An 18,477-nucleotide genomic window follows, 5' to 3' on the forward strand; every position below is an offset into this window, starting at 1 on the left:
AAACTCTGTTTAATCTTCATTGTTGCCATTGTAAATAGTTCTTTTTACTACAGTGTTATCCACTAGTTGATTATCGTGTGTATGGTAACTATTAAGGGGCACTTGGGTGGCGCAGTCAGTTAAGTGTCTGGCTCTTGGTTACGGCTCAGGTCATGGTCTCAGGGTCATGAAATGCAGTCCCATGTCAGGACTCCATGTTCAGTGTGGAGGCTGTTTGATATTTTCCCTCCATCCCCTTCTGCTCCTCTCCCCAATCATGCACATGTGTTCTCTCTCTAAAATAAATAAATAATAAATAAATACAGAAGTAAATCTTTTTTTTAAAGAAAGCTATTAATTTTTGTATGTTGATTTTATATACTATACCTTGCAGAATTCTTGCACTGCTTGAGATAGTGTTACTGATTCTCTAGCTTTATTTTATCTACTGTTTTCTAGTTATTATTTCCTGTTTTCTTCTTTATTATGTTCTTCTTTGTGGTTTCTTTCTCTTTTTTATAGTATTTAATTGAGAGAGAGTGCATGGGGGGTAAGCAGAAGTGGGAGAGCAAGAGAGAAACTCAAGCAGACTCTGGCTGAGTGTGGAGCCTTACACATGGCTTGATTTCACAACTCTGAGATCATGACCTGAGCTGAAAACCAAGTCAGATGTTCAATCAACTGCACCACCCAGGCACTCTTTCCTTGTGGTTTCTTTTGTTGTTTCTCTAACTTAAACTGGAAATTTAATTAATTTTAACTTAATTCAACTCATTTAATTTTATCAATGTAGGCTTTAGGAATATGAATTTTTCTTGGATATATGAATTTTCCTTGGAATATATGTCTTACATATATCCCATAGATTCTGATATGCAGCAATTCTGTAATTTCAGTAATTCCATTATACTCGATCATTGTTAAATATAAGGTTTTTAAATTTTCAGGTAGAAAATTATGCCAGTTATTAAACTATTGCGTCTCAGGTCCAAATTCACTCTTCATTGCCTGCTCTGTGAAAATGGATATGGGCCCATTAAATACTGTGCCTTTGTCAGTTGGCACATGTTTGGCTTTGACAGTAGAGGGCACTGGAGAGACACTGCAGGAAGAATTCCCATCTGCTCACTCAGTAGGCTTCCTCAGTTTGGGTGGCTTCTCCAGGGCCCAGCCTCTGAGATACGTGAGCCTGTCCCTTGTCTGGTTCCTGCAGTGCAGAGAGCTTCTCTAATGCAACTCCTTCAGGATACATGGTCCCATATGGGACATAGTGCTTTCCTACAAACAAACAAACAAACAAACAAACAATCCCAACCTTAGGGGGAAAAAAAAGACTAATGGGATAGAATTGAGTATAGAAATAAACTGATACCTTTATGGTTAATTGGGTTTTCAACAGGAATACCGAGACAATTCAATGGGGAATAGAATGGTCTTTTCAACAAATGGCGGAATACTGGAAATCCACCTGCAAAAGAATGAAATTGGACCCCTACCTCACACCATACTAAAAAATTAACTCAAAGTGGGTTAAGGACCTAAATGTCAGAGCTAAAACTATCAAACTCTTAGAGGAAAAGAGGTTTAGATCTTCATGACTTTATGTTAGACAGTGGTTTCTTAGACATGAGCCCCAAAGCACAAGAAACCAAAGAAAAAATTGGAAAAATGAACTTTATGAAAATTAAAAACTGTCATGCTTCAAAGGACACTATCAGGAGAAAATATTTGCAAATCATATATCTGCTAAAGGATTTGTAGTCAGAATATAGAAAGAACATTTACAACTCAATATAAAGAGAAAATACTATTTTAAAATGTGCAAAGTGAGTAAACATTTTTCCAAAAACTGGTATACAAATGGTCAATAAGTACATAAAAAGGCATTCAACATTATTAGTCATTAGAAAGTTGAAGTCAAAACTATAATAAGATACCCTACATATCAAAAACAGCTGTATCATTTCACATTTCCTTATAAATTGCTGGTGGGAATGTAAAATGGTACAAACATTTTGTAAAATACTTTGTCAGTTCCTCAGAAAGTTAAACATAGCATTACCATAGGCCCCAAAAATTCCACTCATAGGTATATACCCAGAACAATTGAAAACATATGTCCAGACAAAAACTTGTATGGGAATATTCACAACAGCTTTATTCATATTACCCCCAAAACAGAAACAACCTAAATGCTCATCAACTGATAAACGCAATATGCTATATCCACACAATAGAAAATTAATCAGCCAGAAATAAGAATGAAGTACTGATACATTAAACAATATCGATGAACCTTGAAAACATTATGCCACGCAAATGAAATCAGCCACTAGAGACCTAATATGATTCCATTTATACGTAACGTCCAGAATAGACAAAATATAGAGACAATAAGTTGATTAGTGTTGCCTGGGCTAGGGCTTTTAGTTGGGAGCAAATGGGGAGTGACTGCTAATAGGTATGGGGTTTCTTTTTGAGGTGATGAAAATATTCTAAAATTGATTGTAAATATACTAAAACCCATTGAACTGTACACTTTATTTTTATTTTAATAATTAATTTAATAATTAATATTTAATAATTATCATATAACAATCTATTAGTTTCAGGCATACAACATAGTTATTCAATATTTGTATATATTGCAAAATGATCACAATAAATCTAATTGACATCCATCACCATACATGGTTATAAAATTTTTTTCCTGTAATGGAAAGTTTCAAGATTTTGGGGTGCCTGCGTGGCTCAGTCATTGGGCATCTGCCTTCTTCTCAAGTCATTATCCCAGAGTCCTGGGATCAAGCCCTGTGTCAGGCTCCCTGCTTGGCAGGAGGCCTGCCTCTCCTTCTCCGACTACCCCCCCCACCCCGCTTGTTTCCTCTCTCGCTGTCTTTCTCTTTCTCTGTCAAATAGATAAATAAAATCTTTTAAAAAAAAAAAACTTTCAAGATTTATTTCCTCAGCAACTTTCAAATATGCAATATAGTATTCACTATAGTCATTGTGCTGTACATTACAATCCCACGACTTATTTCATAACTGGAAGTGTGTACATTTTGACCCCTTCACCTATTCTTCTGCCATCCCCCTCTCCCCCACACCTCTGACAACCACTAATCATTCTCTGTATCTATGGGCTTGGAGTGGTTTTGTCTTTATTGTTGTTTTAAGTCCCGCTTAAAAGTGAGATCATAAGGTATTTCTCTTTCTCTGTTTGACTTATTTCACTTAGGATAATGTCCTCAGGGTCCATCCATGTTGTCACAAATGGCAAGAGTTCATTCTTTTCATGGCTAAATAATACTCCATTGTGTGAATCAATCTATCTCTCACATTTTCTTTATCCATTCAACTACTGATGGGCACTTGTTTCCATGTCTTGGCTCTTGTAAATAATGCTGCATACATTTTTTTAAGTTAATGTTTTCATTTCTTTTCTTTTTTAAAGATTTATTTGTTTGAAAGAGAGAGCAAACACAGAGGGAGAGGGAGAAGAAGATTCCCCACTGAGCAAGGAGCCCAACACAGGGCCCAATCCCAGGACCCCGGGATAATGACCCGAGCTGAAGGCAGATGCTTAACCGACTGAGCCATCCAGGTGTTCCAAATGTTTTCATTTACTTTGGATAAATACCCAGAATTGGAATTGTTAACTTTTTGAGGAACCTCCATACTGTTGTCCATAGTGGCTATACCAATTTGAATTATGCACTTTAAATTGGTGAGATATACAGTATATGAATTCTATCTCAATAAAGACATTATAAAAAATAGAGAAACACATACATACACACATACACGGTGCACAAAGAAGGCACTGTTAACTATAGAAGGTCTTAAGTGGATTGAGCCATGCATTAAGTTTAAATAGGTGATGTTAGACATGAAGTAGAGGAGAGTTAATAAAGAGCCCCCACAGAGTTTAGAGCATTGTAACTGGCCCAGTTTTACAGGTGAGGAAATTGAGCTGTATAGAAATTCAAGGTCATGTAGCTAGTATAGAATGGAAGCCAGATTCCAACCCAGGAAGTTGATAGCAGAGTTGGGGCCCTTAATTGCCACATGACTCTCTCTCCTGGGGACTTGTGATTCTGTTCTAAGATAGAAGCAAGGTGGAGAATACTCATAACTGAAAATCTTCCAGTGACATGGCTCTCTCTTCCTAGGGCAACTCCTTAGTGCTCATCAGAAACACTCATCACTTGGGTGCCTATCATCTGTTTAATAGGCATTGTGAAAGTCTTGGTTTCTGCAGTTTCTAGAGCAAAATTCAGGACAAAGCAATTCCTTTGAAGATACTCAACATGCAGCTTCTCTCCTTCAGGGAAGTGATGAAGTGATGTCTGTCTGCCAATGTGAATACTCAGCTGAGAATGATCAGATAGAAGAGGGCTTTGTGACACAGTACCTGAATGTCAGAGCAACCTCTGAAAACTCATAAAAACATGATTGTATAGAAGCTTTTTTGAATTTTCATGACTAGCCAGGACAACACGAATTTGTCAGTATAAATTTCATATAGCAGATTTCTATTTCTCACCAGACATTTCTGTGTTTTTATGTAAGCATAAGATTTGGTTTGTCAAACCCTCATTTGTATGATTATCAAATAAATACAAGGACAGAAATCTTTCTCTGCCTTTTGAACTATTTATGTGAACGAGATACCCATGTGTGAGATAATGCCAAGTCAAAGGGTATGAACATTTTTAAGGTTCTTGATCCTTGTTTCCAAATTACTTTGCAAAAAGATTGAACCAATTTACACTCCCACCAGCAGTGTATGAAAATACATTTAAATGCAAATTCCAAGCTGCAGAGTCTCTTTCTTAGGTATTTCACTTAAAATTTTTTTAATGCTAAGCAAAAGCCGACCCAGGATGTTAAAAAAAGAAAGTCTGATATAAAAATGGAGCAGATAGTTAAAACAGTTTGGGCAGAAATAAGCTTTATAAAGGCCCAAGCTGGCTGATAAAAATTTTAAGGCATCATAGCAGAACACAATTCTGAAGGGACCATTAACAATTTGGCTTAGATTAGGATAGCGACCGCCAAGAATGTCGGGCGTGGTCCTTGTACCAAATTCCAGTTTAGAAAAAGCAGGGGATTTGATTTTTTTTTAATACTTCATTTTGTTCTAAAGACGATTTAAGATACCTAAAGGGAAGATCTTGAGAAGTAGCATTGTATTTGAATAATCAATCCCGTGAAGATGAAATAAACCCACGCCCTCCGAACTACTCCGCGCTTATCTCTCCATGGAATGCCTCGCCTCTGTAATCCGAGTCCAGCCTGCAACCACAATGACCGCCTCTACGTCCAATAATGGGGCACAGTGATTGGGGAGGGGGACTTGGGAGCGGGGCAGGCAAGGGGAAGCGCGTACCCAACCACTGAATTCTACACAAACCTCAAAGGTTCTGGCATCTCAGCCTTCAGGCAGGACCTCCTACCCACCTCCGCCAGTTATTTGGGAACCAGCCCCGTCCCCCCCTGCAAGGCTTCTTTGACTACTTCTCAGTGCCCCCTCCGACCCGCTTCCCCGAGAAAGAGAAAGGGCTGACGCCCGAGGAGGAGCCACAAACTCGATTTCACCCCTCTCCGTTTCTCCTTCCTCACTTTGTTCCTCCTTTCCTGCTGGCTCTGCCTTCTTCCCTTTCTTTTCTTCTTTGCCTATCCCTCCTCGCCTCCTCTCCCTGCCTCTTCCCCCGGACGGATCCCCGCTTCGCCTCCGCTTCTCGGGCTCAGAGCTCCCCTCCCCTCTCCTCCCCACCGCCCAAGCTCTCCGCTCGCGGCCCCATCCCGCAGCCAATCAGCGCACGGCCTCCCGCGGCCCCGCCCCCGCAGGCCGTTCCGGGCGGGCCCGGCGGAGCCCAGGCCGCGGGTGCGGAGGGCGGCGCCGCGGGGCGGGGGCCGATGGGGTCTGGCGGACGGGCGGCGCCGGTGCGGGGCTCGCCTGGACGCGGGTGTGCGGAGGTGTGAGGGGGCGAGGCGGGCGCTGTGGCCCGCCCGGGATGGGCCAGCCCTGGCCTGGCGGGGCCGAGCCGGAGGCGAGGGCGGCGCGCGGGCCAGGCCTGCCGGGCAGCAGGCCTGCCGGGCAGGCGGCCGGGGGGCTGAGGTAGAAGTGGGCGCGGAGGAAGGGGCCGAGCCAAGGCGGTGGGTGGAGCGGCGAGGGGGGCGGAGGCTGGGCCGCGGCGGGCGAGAGAAGCGCCGCGCCTGTCCGGGGCTCGGTGGCGGCGGCGGCGCCTGAGGAGGCAGAGGCGGCGGCGGGCCGGACGAGCGCCCGGAGGTGGCGGACGAGGCGCCGGGGGCCCCCATGGGCGGGTGTGTGGGCGCCCAGCACGACTCCTCGGGCAGCCTCAACGAGAACTCGGAGGGCACCGGAGGTAGGTGAGCGCCAGGGGGCAGCCTCGGCCCCCCATTGTTCCCGGCCAGGCCCGGCCACCTGTCCCGGCCCCTGCGGGCCCGCGGGCCGCGCGGCCGGGGCCCCCGCGCCCCTTTGTCATCCCCTCCTCCACGTCACTCCCCGCGCTCCGCTGCCGGCCGCCCCGCCGGCCGCGGGGTCGCCCCCTGCCCTCCCGGCCCCTGAGGAAAGTCCTTCGCACGCCGGGGATGTAGCCCTCGGCCTCTAGACCCCACCGCCTCGGCTCGGGAAACTCGGACCAGAAACTGCCTTTCTTGGCCACCTCACTCCCTCCCCAGCCCGTTTAATTATTCAGGAACAGGATGGCGGCGCTGGGGTTGCAGAAAAGCGAATTGATGGGGGGGGCGGTTGGGGAGGGGAGCCTAATGCATTCCCTCCGACGGGCCCCGCCACATCTCTCCGCACCCTTCCTCGTTCAGCAGAGTTGGCTGGTCTCAGCTTTCCTGAGTTTCAGATGACAGCTGCCCTGGTTGGTTCCAGTTTGGCCATTTAAACCTGCAAGTTTCTGGAGCTTGGCCGGGGAAGTCTCAAGTGGCTACACGCATTATTTTAAGGAGGGGTTGGGAAACAGTCCGCCCGAGGAAAACGTGGCTTCTTGCTACAGCGTGCGGGTGCTGGGCCAGTTTGCAGTCGGGGTGGGCTAGTCAAATTCCTATCCGCCTTACGTAAAGGAAAATGTGTAGGATAAAAGCACAAATACAAGAGTCCGACTTAGCTTCGTAGGATCAGTACTTTAAAAGTTTTCTAACACGGAACGCACTTCTGATTTATCGTAAATGGTTTGCTGAGGCGAGCTTTCTTATTCAGTCGGCATTGTAGTATAGCGGTGTAATAAGAAAATTAATTCTACCTTGGCTTAAATGATCGTTGCCTGAGTCCACTCTGTAGCTTGTGTAGAGGGCAGAATGTTTTAGTCAAAGAAGAAACAGCTAGGAATAGCAAAGATGACTGTGTTGGTTTTGTTCCAACCTTCTGTTAGATGTCTTAGAATGTGGGGCGTATTTATAAGTTCCTAAACTAAGTCGTTTGGGGATGAGAGGGTCTACGACTTTTTCTTATACTAGCTTTAGACCAGTTGCTTGCCCTCTCACTTGAGCTCCACTTATAAACTATACCTAACATTTGGCTGATGAATTTCCTGAATTACATGATATTTTGCCATGCCACCTCATTAAAATCTGTGGGTTTCCTGTATGATTAAATCCTGGGCAGATAGTTTAAGAGTTCAGTGAAGTGTGTCTTGAAAAAAAACTTGTATGTGCAAATGGTATTTAATAGTGCATTTCATGTCATAGCATTATTTGGTGGCGCATTAACAGTGAGATCCTCAGTGATAACAAAGCAGGAGATAAAAAGGGTATGATTTTAAAACAGCTCTGGGGTGAGGTCAGATGGGGGGGGTCACAGTGATTCTGCCTGCAATTGAGGTGATCACTAATGGTACCAAAATATATTAGTACGTGCTATAGGTAGTGTTTAGTTTCAATTAAATTTGATTTTTTTGCACTCAAAATTTGTAATAAACATCTTTCCCTTCTTGGTAATGAACTTGAGCCAATTTCGTTAAGCCTTTTGGTAACCTGACTTATGACCAGCCAGGCATTATTAGCATGGGTCTTTAAAAGCATGAAGTCTTAGCTTCTGATAATTTACTGCCAGTGGTGTCTAGTGAGATAGCCCTAGTATCAGTTTCCTTGAGAACTGAGTTCTCTGGACTTTAAGCTGTGCTGTACCTTTCCAAAGTAAAGTTTAGAAAAAAGAAACACCAACTATCAAACCTCCTTATTTTCTCCTGAAGAGGAAGTATGGGCCTCATGTAACTGGGATGGAGGAAGGAGCTGTGTGGGATAAAAGGATTGTTTCTGGAATTTAATTGTGGAAGCCTTTATTTGTCATTATTGTCATGATAGTTAAGAGTTAATTGTGGTTTAAAGGAATTAGCTCAGGTGAGTGTTTCAGGTTAACACATTAAATAGTTTTTGCTTTTATTTTAGGTTTTTGTTGAGAAAAGAAAAACTATTTTTCCTAAGTGTGTTGGCACAGATCATTCGCTTTTCAAACATAATGGTTCATAGTTTTAATCAGGATATTTGGGTTATGAAAAATTCTTTTATCAACATGAAGTAAAAATAAAGTCTTCTGATGCTTTTCATGACCTTTCTAATTACATTCACAGTGTTATTGAATGTAATGTGGAATCTCACCATTTTAGATTGATTTGACTCTTGAGGATTAGCTAGTCTTAGTAGAAAAAAAAGACTTTTTTAAAAACCTTTTTGGTTGAGATACTGTACTTTCCCTTTCCCTCTGGATCTAAGTCTCTTATGTATGCAAGTTAGTTGTGGTACATGAGAAAAACTTCCTTACTTGGTGATTTACTTCTTTGAAGGAATTTGGGAAATTTTTGCAAAAAGACCTTAGGATACGGAAATTGCTTAATTTACATTTTTAAGATTTGTGTTACATGTTATTTTGGAATCATTTGTAGTATTTTCCTCTGGTATACTTTGCCTAGAATTGTTTGTGAGTTTGAGTTTTTTAAATGCCTTAATTTTCATCAAGACAACTATATTATATACATTATATGCAATTATTTAGCAGTTCACTCCCAGCTTCCATGCTCCTAGAACATTTTTTAACAGCATATTCTATGTGGTTCTCTGCCTTATTATAGTGATACTGTGATGCTGGGGTTGGAACTGAGGGCCTTTAGACAAGGCTTTATGTTAGTCCATGGCATTGGCTAATGAATTAAATCTCATGATTAAAAAAAAAAATACATGACAGGGCATCTGAGTGGCTCAGTCGTTAAGCTTCTGCCTTCAACTCAGGTCATGATTCCAGGGTGCTGGGATTGGGCTCTCTGCTCAGTGGGAAGCCTGCTTCTCCCTCTCCCACTCCTTCTGCTTCTGTTCCCTGTCTTGCTGTGTGTCTGTCAAATAAATAAATAAAATCTTAAATAAATAAATAAATTATATATGTGTGTGTGTGTGTGTGGAAAACAGTAAAATGAGATTAGTTGAGAGAGCTAACTAGCTTTTTTTTTTTTTTTTTTAATTTTGTTCACCTCTTTAATGAACACAATAATGTACAAAATAGGTTCTTACTTTCTGGGTTTGTCATTTATTCTTAGGTTCAGTAATATCCCAAGAGGACTAACCCTTGGTGGTCATGTAAGTTTCCAGGTTTCCAGCAAGATAACTGACTGCTGTGCATTCATTTCTTTATTTCAGAATGTCATGAGAATATCGTGGAATTTTTTTGGGTATTCATTTATAGCAACCTTATAGTCTACCTACTTGATTAACGGTAGTTTTTGAGTAATATTAACTACCATTTACCCAGTATTTGTTATGTAAGAAGTGTTGTGCTAAGTGATTATTTTCTCATTTAGTCTTCAGCAACTCTGGGAGTTGGATAATATCTCTATTTTATGGATGGATTGAAGCTGGGAGAAATTAAATAACTTGCTTAACATCACATAGCTTGCAAATAGTCAGAAACTTGAACTCAGAGCTGTACTAAAATATTTCTCTTTTTTTCCGGTTTCATTTTTTAGCTTGTGATACAGTACATATAAAATTTGCCGTTTTAACCATTTTTAAGTGTATAATTCAGTGGCATTAAGTGTATAATTCAGTGTGCAACCATCACCATTATGTATTTCCAAAATTTTTTCATCTCTCCCATTAGAAACTCTGGATCCATTAAGCAATACTGCTGCTCCTCTCTCCCAACCCCTGTTTACTTCTAAATCTAGGTTTTGTCTCTATGAATTTATCAAGTCTAGATATTTCATATAAGTGGAGTAATACAATATTTATTCTTTTGTTTGTGGTATATTTCACTTAGCATAATATCTGGGTTCATCCAGTGGTAGTAATATCAGTACCTCATTGTTTTTATGGCTGAATAATATTCCATTGTATGTATATACCACATTTTGTTTATCCATTCTACTATTGATGGACATTTGGGCTGTTCCTACTTTTTGTTTATTATAAGTGGCTATGAACTTCAGTGTACAAAGAGCTGTTTGAGTCCCTGTTTTTGAGTCTTTTGGTTATAATATACCTAAGAGTGGAATTGCTAGGTTATATGGTAATTCTTGCTAGGTTAAATGGTTTACCTTTTGGAGGAACTGCCAGACTTTACCACAGTAGCTGCATTGTTTTACATTCTAGCAGCAACATTACAAGTGTTTCAGTTTCTCCATATGTTCACCCACACTAATCTCCCATTTTTAAAATTATAGCCATTGTAGTTGGTATGAAGTGCTATCTCACTGTGGTTTTGGTTTGCATTTCCCTAATGACTAGTGATGTTGAGCATCTTTTAACGTTCTTCTTGGACATTTGTTTATCTTCTTTGGAGAAACTTCTGTTTAAGCCCTTTGGCTATCTTTTAATTGGGTTATTTTGGGTTTTTGTTGTTGTTGTTGGTTGTGGGAGATCTTTATATATTCTGTACATTAAATCCATATCACAGGGATGATTTGCAAATATTTTCTCCCATTTTTAGGTTGTCTTTTTACTTTTTTCCCCCCAGGGGGCATCTGGGTGGCTCACTCAGTTAAGCATCTGACTCTCATGATTTCAGGGTCATGAGATCGAGTCCTGCATCTGGCTCTGCCCTTGGCAGAGTCTGCTTGTCCCTCAGCCTCTGCCACTCCTGCTGCTCCCCTTCTCCCCTGTCTTTACACTCTCTTGATGATGTCCTTTGATACATAAAAGTTTTTAATTTTAATGGAGTCCAGTTTATTTTTTCTTTTGCTGCCTGGGTTTCTAGTTTTTGTTTTAAATGTATTTAATTCTTCACTGATGGAGAAAGAATAAATCTATAACCAATAATTCACAGTCTAACTTAACTAACAATTTGCTTTCCTAACTATGAATAGAAAGCTGTTTTAAGTTTCTTTTCTGTATATGGGGATAAGGTTGATTAGCAATGAAATGCTTTTTAAAAAGTTGATGAAAGTAATCCATAAACCTACTTCAACTTCTTAATCAAGAGGTGATTGTTATATTTTCTGCACAAGTATTTTACAATCAACAGGCATTGAATACCCACAATATGTTGCTCTTGTTCCAAAAAAAGGAAGCATGATCTTATTTCTTGAGTATGCCAAAATCCTTTTTTAGGAAAGCATATTAAAATATGCATACATGAAATAACTATAAAACACTATGTAAACAGATAAATATACCATAGGATAAACTGTGCAAGTCCTGAGGGAATAAAAGAAAGTAGTGATCTCAGCTGCTCAAAGATACGGTCCCTGGACCAGCAGCTTTGCAGGAACCCGGGAATATGTTAGAAGTACAGAATCTCAGGCCCCACCCATGACCTAATAATTCAGAATCTGCATTTTTAACAAGATTTTCAAATGCTTCCTATGCATATTAAAGTTGGAGAAGCACTGATACAGGATTGCTTATAGTGGAAAGAGACTAAATGGAGGAACCCAATAGGAAAAAAATGACATGAGTTGGTAATTTATTGGATATAAGAATACATAAAAGAAAATAAAGTACAGACAGTCCCCTGACTTATAATGGCTCACCTTACAATTTTTCTGTCTTAGAATTTTATGATGGTACAAAGTGATACATACACATTCAGTAGAAACCCATACTTCACGGTTTAAATTTAGATCTTCTCTGTAGCTAGTGAGAGGTGGTATGAGACTCTCTTGTGATGCCGGTCAGTGGCAGCAAGCTGCAGCTCCCAGTCAGCTATGTGGTCATAAGGGTTAGCAACCAATAGACTTACTATTCTGTTTTTCAGTATAACATTCAATAAATTTTATGATATTTGACACTTCAGTATAAAATAAGCTTTATGTTAAATGATTTTGCCTGACTATAGACTAATGTAAGTGTTCTGTGCACATTTAAGGTAGGCTAGGCTAAGCTTTGATGTTCTATAGGTTAGTTGTATTAAATGTAATTTCTTTTTTATTTTTGAAGATTTTTTATGAGACAGAGAGAGCGAGCAAGAGGAGAGGGAGAAACACTCCCTGCTGAGTGGGGATCCCGATGCGGTTCTGGATCCCAGGACTCTGAGATCATGACCTGAGCGGAAGGCAGACACTTAAACAGCTGAGCCACCCAGACATCCCTTAAATGCATTTTTAACTTAGGATTTGTAGTTTTCAATTTATGATGGGTGTATTGGGATGTAACCTATTATCAGTCGAAGAGGATCTGTAATCCCGTATTTGTGAATCTGGATAACCAGGAATATTGAGATGGCCTGGCAGATTTTGGGGAATAAGAAAGAGCTGTCTTGGGCAATCTATAGTTTGCCTTTCAGTAATGTTAAGGTTTAGCTGACAGAATTTTTAAGTTGGGACATCATGTTGGATGGTGCAGAAGTTTAGGTATGGACCTCCTAGATACTCAGGTTATGAATGTGGATTTTGGAGTCAGCTGGGGGAGGTTGACTTAAGGTTTAAAAATAAATGACTACTTATAAGTAAGTAAAAAGGGAAGGAAAGTACTAAGAATTGAGTTGTCAAAATTTCATAGAAGATGGAGAAATGAGGTGATTACCTCTAATCAGGGCCTGACCATACTAGATGGTCAGTATTCTCAATTTTGTTGAATTATTGGGAAACAGGAAATCAGTCCTGTCGTCTGCCTTTGAAATTTATAGATCTGATTGTATTTGAACACACCATTCTTAACAATTTCAGAAAATAACTTGGTTTGTTAACTTATTCTGGTGTGGTGTTTGCAGAAATTCTACCTGTAGTTTATTACAACCAAACTCAAGATAGACTTCTTGAGCATTCAACCCCAGAATATCCCAGTAGCTCTTTTTTTTTTTTTTTAAAGATTTTATTTATTTATTTGATAGACAGAGATCACGAGCAGGCATAGAGGCAGGCAGAGAGAGGGGGAAGCAGACTCCCCGCCAAGCAGAGAGCCTGATGTGGGGCTAGATTCTAGGAGCCCAAGATCATGACCCGAGGTGAAGGCAAGAGGCTTTAACCCACTGAGCCACCCATGCACCCCTCCAGTAGCTCTTTTGAAGTTAGTGTATGTTAGAACAAACACATTTCTCCGCAAAAACCTTGTTTCTTTCTTCACCAAGAATATCATTGTCTCCCCTTTATGTATTTTCAGTGTTCCATACTACACATCATCTAACGAGGTGGTTTACTGAATTTTCTTATGCTTCTACTCTTAGGACTGAGTCTATAATTAAAAAATGAAGCAGAATTGAGCATGAGGAGGACTGAAGATTTAGTCTGTGCTTATCCCAAATGTAACAGTGGAAGTAAAAATTTTTCATATTTTCAGCGTTGGTAGCTCTGAGGCTTTTATAAGCAGAGTGCATAAAATTTTATACCAATTGGAGAGAGATGTACTGTGAAATAGGAGGTATTTCCTTTTTTTTTTTTTTTTTTTTTTTAAGATTTACTTGAGAGAGAAAGAAACAGGGGAAAGTGGGGAAGAGAAAGAGAGAGAGAGAGAAACTTTAGCAGACTCCTTGATGAGCAGGGATCCCGATGTGGGGTTCAATCCCATGACCTTGAGATCATGACCTGAGTTGAAATCCGAAATTCTGACACTTAACTGAGTCACCCAAGCACCCCAGGAGGCATTTACTTGATGTAAAGTAGAAGGTGCTTGATTTTACCAGGAGGAGTAGATCTGTGGGGAAAGACCTAAAGGAAAATAAGGCAGCAAGAAGCTATAGGTTGGAAATACAGTGGAATTCTGGGTAGGTAAGTTTGGTAGGTTATGAGAACTGAATTTAGGTCCCGGGTGCTACAGTTGGAAGATAGTAAGATATGGAGAATGCTCTTTGGGATGAGATTTAAGCACTTGAATTTATATTAAAAATTGACATGGGATGTTGTAGCCCCTACTGAATAAGCTACCTTCTGTTGGGCTAGTCCCCTTTTGTTCTCAATTTTCTAGCATATAAAGGGTTGATGTTTCTTCCCAGTCAGTATTGTCTTGGAATTTATGTTGGAATGGCATTTTTTAAAGATTCTTGCTATGGATATTAAACGGACTCTTTTTTTCACCTCTGACTGTATTTAGAAATCATTTGCTAGTACCGTATGCTATGAATAGAATCTTTAAAATCTTTAAGCCATTAGAAATGATGAGGATCTTCATTCTTCTGATTTTTTGATAGCCCTAGTCTCTAACACCTCTCAATTTTAATAGATGGATTTTATTTTTAAATTTATCTGATTTTTTACTGTAAATGCAAAGCTTTGGCAGCATCTTGCTAGTAGTACTATACTCAGGTGAGCCTTCTGATAAGAATGATTATTGAGGGGACACCTGGGTGGGTCAGTGGGTTAAAGCCTCTGCCTTCGGCTCAGGTCATGATCTCGGGGTCCTGGGATCAGGCCTGCATCGGGCTCTCTGCTCGCTGGGGAGCCTGCTTCCCTTCCTCTCTCTGACTGCCTCTCTGCCTACTTGTGATCTCTCTCTCTCTCTTTCTCTGTCAAATAAATAAATAAAATCTTTTTTAAAAAAGTGTTTATTGAGTGTTGATCACTTACAATAAGGAATTTGTACTGTTATATTAATAAATCAATTAATCTCTCTTGTGGTTTTTGACCAAAACACATTCTTCTCTTGTTTCTTTTTTTTTTTTGGACAGAGAGAGATTACAAGTAGGCAGAGAGGCAGGCAGAGAGAGAGGAGGAAGCAGGCTCCCCGCTGAGCAGAGAGCCCGATGCGGGACCCGATCCCAGGACCCTGAGATCATGACCTGAGCCAAAGGCAGCGGCTTAACCCACTGAGCCACCCAGGCGCCCTCTTGTTTCTTTTTTTTAAGGATTTTATTTATTTGACAGAGATCACAAGTAGGCAGAGAGGCAGGGGGAGAGAGAGAGAGAGAGAGAGCGAGCAAGCTGAGCTGAGAGCCCGATGCAGGGCTCGATCCCAGGACCCTAAGATCATGACCTGGGGGCACCTGGGTGGCTCAGTGGGTTAAAGCCTCTGCCTTCAGCTCAGGTCATGATCCCAGGGTCCTGGGATCGAGCCCCACATAGGGCTCTCTGCTCAGCAGGGAGCCTGCTTCCTCCTCTCTCTCTGCCTGCCTCTCTGCCTACTTGTGATTTCTGTCTGTCAAAGAAATAAATAAAATCTTAAAAAAAAAAAAAAAAAAAAAAGATCATGACCTGAGCCAAAGGCAGAGGCTTTAATCCACTGAGCCACCCAGGCTCCCCGTCTTCTCTTGTTTCAAGAAAGCATTAGGTTGACTTCATTTAGCAACATGATCATATTAATTGGGCATGATGATCAATTTGCTGATTTAGTGATTCTTTTCATTTTTCCTTACTGCAGACCACCTGAATGGTTTATCTTCATTTGGTGGACCATTGCACCTGATTCTTCCCGCCGCCCCTCACCATCCCTACCCAGCTTTCTGCTTCTGCTTATCGGGCATACTAGGCTACCAACAAGCTCCTCATGATTCACTGGTAGTTCAAGGACCATAGGTTGAGACTTTACTAACGCGTATGTACTTAAAGATGCATGTGTGTTGGCCAAGAACAATCAGCATGTTTTCACCTTGCATCAGCTACTTTGACTTGCAGTCAGTAAGAATCAAGTTTGTTTTTGAATATATTCCATATATTCAGCTGAGCTGTTAAATATTGCCGAGTATACATTGGGCGTTATAATGCCATTTTTTGCATGTTTTCAATAAAACTTTTAGGCAGTTCCATTATAACTGTGTTTTCAGAAGTGGAATTTCTGTTGAAGTTAGACGTCTAAAGAAAAAAAATCTTAATGTGTCGGAGTCATTTTAAGTGAATTTTACTTGAGTGTGAGGAGGTCTTGATACACATTTGTCAAAGACTTGACTAAATAATGAGTTAATGATTTTTGGACTTTTCTGATCAAGTCCTCACAGGAAACCCTTTAAATAATTTTTTGCATTTACTGTAATTGGCTCCTAGGTATAAGCAAAAGCAGACCTATTTGGATCAGTTCAGATAGTTTCTGTGCTTTGGACTATGTGACTTTATATCAAAGGGGCAGATCTAGACTCAGATCATTCAGTTACGCTTTATGATAAACTATCACTTTTAACTCAGGGCAAACACTGTTTTTTAGGTGAGATTCTTCCTGAAACTTTTAAAAATAGCCAGCCTCCATTATTTCTAATTGCCAGCACTTGAAGCTAACTATAAACAGATACAAGTAAGACCTGCTCTATGATATCAAGTGGATTATAGTCTAATGGAGGAATCACATGTTTAATTAGGAAAAGTTTTAAAAGCTTCTATACAACGAAAAAATAATATGGAAATTCAGGGAGTAGTGGGGAGCAGAGTCAGAAAACTTCACTGAAGAGGTGGTATAAGTAGTTGGTCTTAAAAGAGAAGAAGCTGGAAGAAAAGCAGAAGGTCATCTTGTATGCAGAGGAAATTACTTGTAGAGAAATATGAGAAAACATGGCTTCTGGGGGGACTGGCAAGAAGTTTGTGGATGGGGTAGGTGAAATGTGAAGTTATTCAAGTTATGTTATCAGATTTGTTGAAGGCAGAATTGCCATAATTAATAGACCAAGTTGGGAGACAGTATAGGTGATACTATTTAAGTGGTTTTTTGTTTTTGTTTTGGTGCATCTAACAAACTTTCCCATTTAACGCTGCATTCTGAGGTTATTTTATATAAAATTGTGATGTGCTAAGTTGTTACAATCTTAAACAGATTTTTATTCTTTTGCAGTTTTTAATCATATTGTCACATATTAAGTGTAAGAAATGTGTTTAACTTTTTTTTACATGCTTGAGGGGCACCTGGCTGGCTCTGTCGCAAGAACATCCAGCACTTGATCTTGGGATCATAAGTTCGAGCCCCATGTTGGGTGTAAAGATTACTTTTTAAAAAACCACACATACAACTTTTTTATTGTATGTGTGTGTTTGTCTCAGATCAGTTTTTGTCTCTTGTGTCTTAGTTTTCTGCCACACGGAAAGAGTTTGTGCTCAGATTGTACAGACCTGCATCAGTTTTAATGTCTTGAGAAAAGGCCTGCATTAGCTGTGGTACTTTGGGCTCAGTTTCTTACGTGGTTAAAAGAAGAAAATGGATTAAATCATTGTCAAGATTATATCTAATTCTTCTTTTAAAGATTTTTAATGACAATTTTCAGGCATATTGAAAAATTGAAAGACTCTTAACACAACAAACGTTTGAATACCCATCAGTTGTGTATGTGTGTATAAATATTTGCTTAAATGAGAGTACAGACATTCTGACACTTCAATATGCAAATACCATTATCACTACTAAGATCTAGTCCTTAATCAGAATCTACCAATTATCCTCAGAATGTCTTGTATTTATAGCTATTTTTAAAAATTGTATTTGTTATTTATTTGAGAGAGAGGGAGCACAAGCAGATGGAAGGAAAGGGAGAAGTAGCTCCCCACTTATGACCTGAGCCAAAGGCAGTTGCTTAACCAACTGAGCCACACAGGTGCCTCTTTTATAGCTTTTTTTTTTTTCCCAAATTAGGACATATTCAGCATTTAGACATTGCATTTGTTTTTGTCTCTAATCTTTTTACATCTTGAACAGTTCCTCCTCTTTTCTTCCCTGTAACACTGATTTTTTTTTTTTTTGAAGAGTATTGTAGAGGGGTGCCTACACGCAGTGCTCATTACATCACATGCCCTTCTTAATGCCCATTACCCCATTACCCCCCAACCCCCCTCCTTCCAGCAACCCTCAGTTTGTTCCCTATGATTAAGGGTCTCTTGAGGCGCTTGAGTGGCTCAGATGATTAAGCCTCTGTCTTTGGCTCAGGTTGTGATCTCCAGATCCTACGGTCAAGCCCCACATCGGGCTCCTGGCTCAGCAGGGAGTCTGCTTCTCCCTCTGCCTCTCCCCCCTTGTTCCTGCTCTCTGTCTCTCAAATGAATAAATAAAATCTTTTAAAAAAGAACCTCTTATGGTTTGTCTCCCTCTCTGATTTCTTCTTACTTTATCTTTCCCTCCCTTCCTCTATGCTACTGTTTTGTTTCTTAAATTCCGTAAGAGTGAAATCATGATAATTGTCTTTCTCTGATTGACTTA

At 40.4% G+C, this 18,477-nt stretch overlaps 1 protein-coding gene across 1 annotated transcript in view; it reads left to right on the forward strand.

Moving 5' to 3' along the window:
* The first annotated feature begins 5,852 nt into the window (after positions 1 to 5,852).
* UBTD2 (ubiquitin domain containing 2) overlaps positions 5,853 to 18,477 on the forward strand; it is a 61,434-nt gene continuing 48,809 nt past the window's right edge. The window contains exon 1 of the mRNA XM_032337004.1: positions 5,853 to 6,371. Coding sequence (XP_032192895.1) covers positions 6,302 to 6,371 — 70 coding nt within the window. The 5' untranslated portion in view covers positions 5,853 to 6,301. The remainder of the gene's footprint in view (positions 6,372 to 18,477) is intronic.

The sequence above is a fragment of the Mustela erminea genome, chromosome 3 (assembly GCF_009829155.1).
Source record: "Mustela erminea isolate mMusErm1 chromosome 3, mMusErm1.Pri, whole genome shotgun sequence".
Lineage (NCBI taxonomy): Eukaryota > Metazoa > Chordata > Mammalia > Carnivora > Mustelidae > Mustela > Mustela erminea.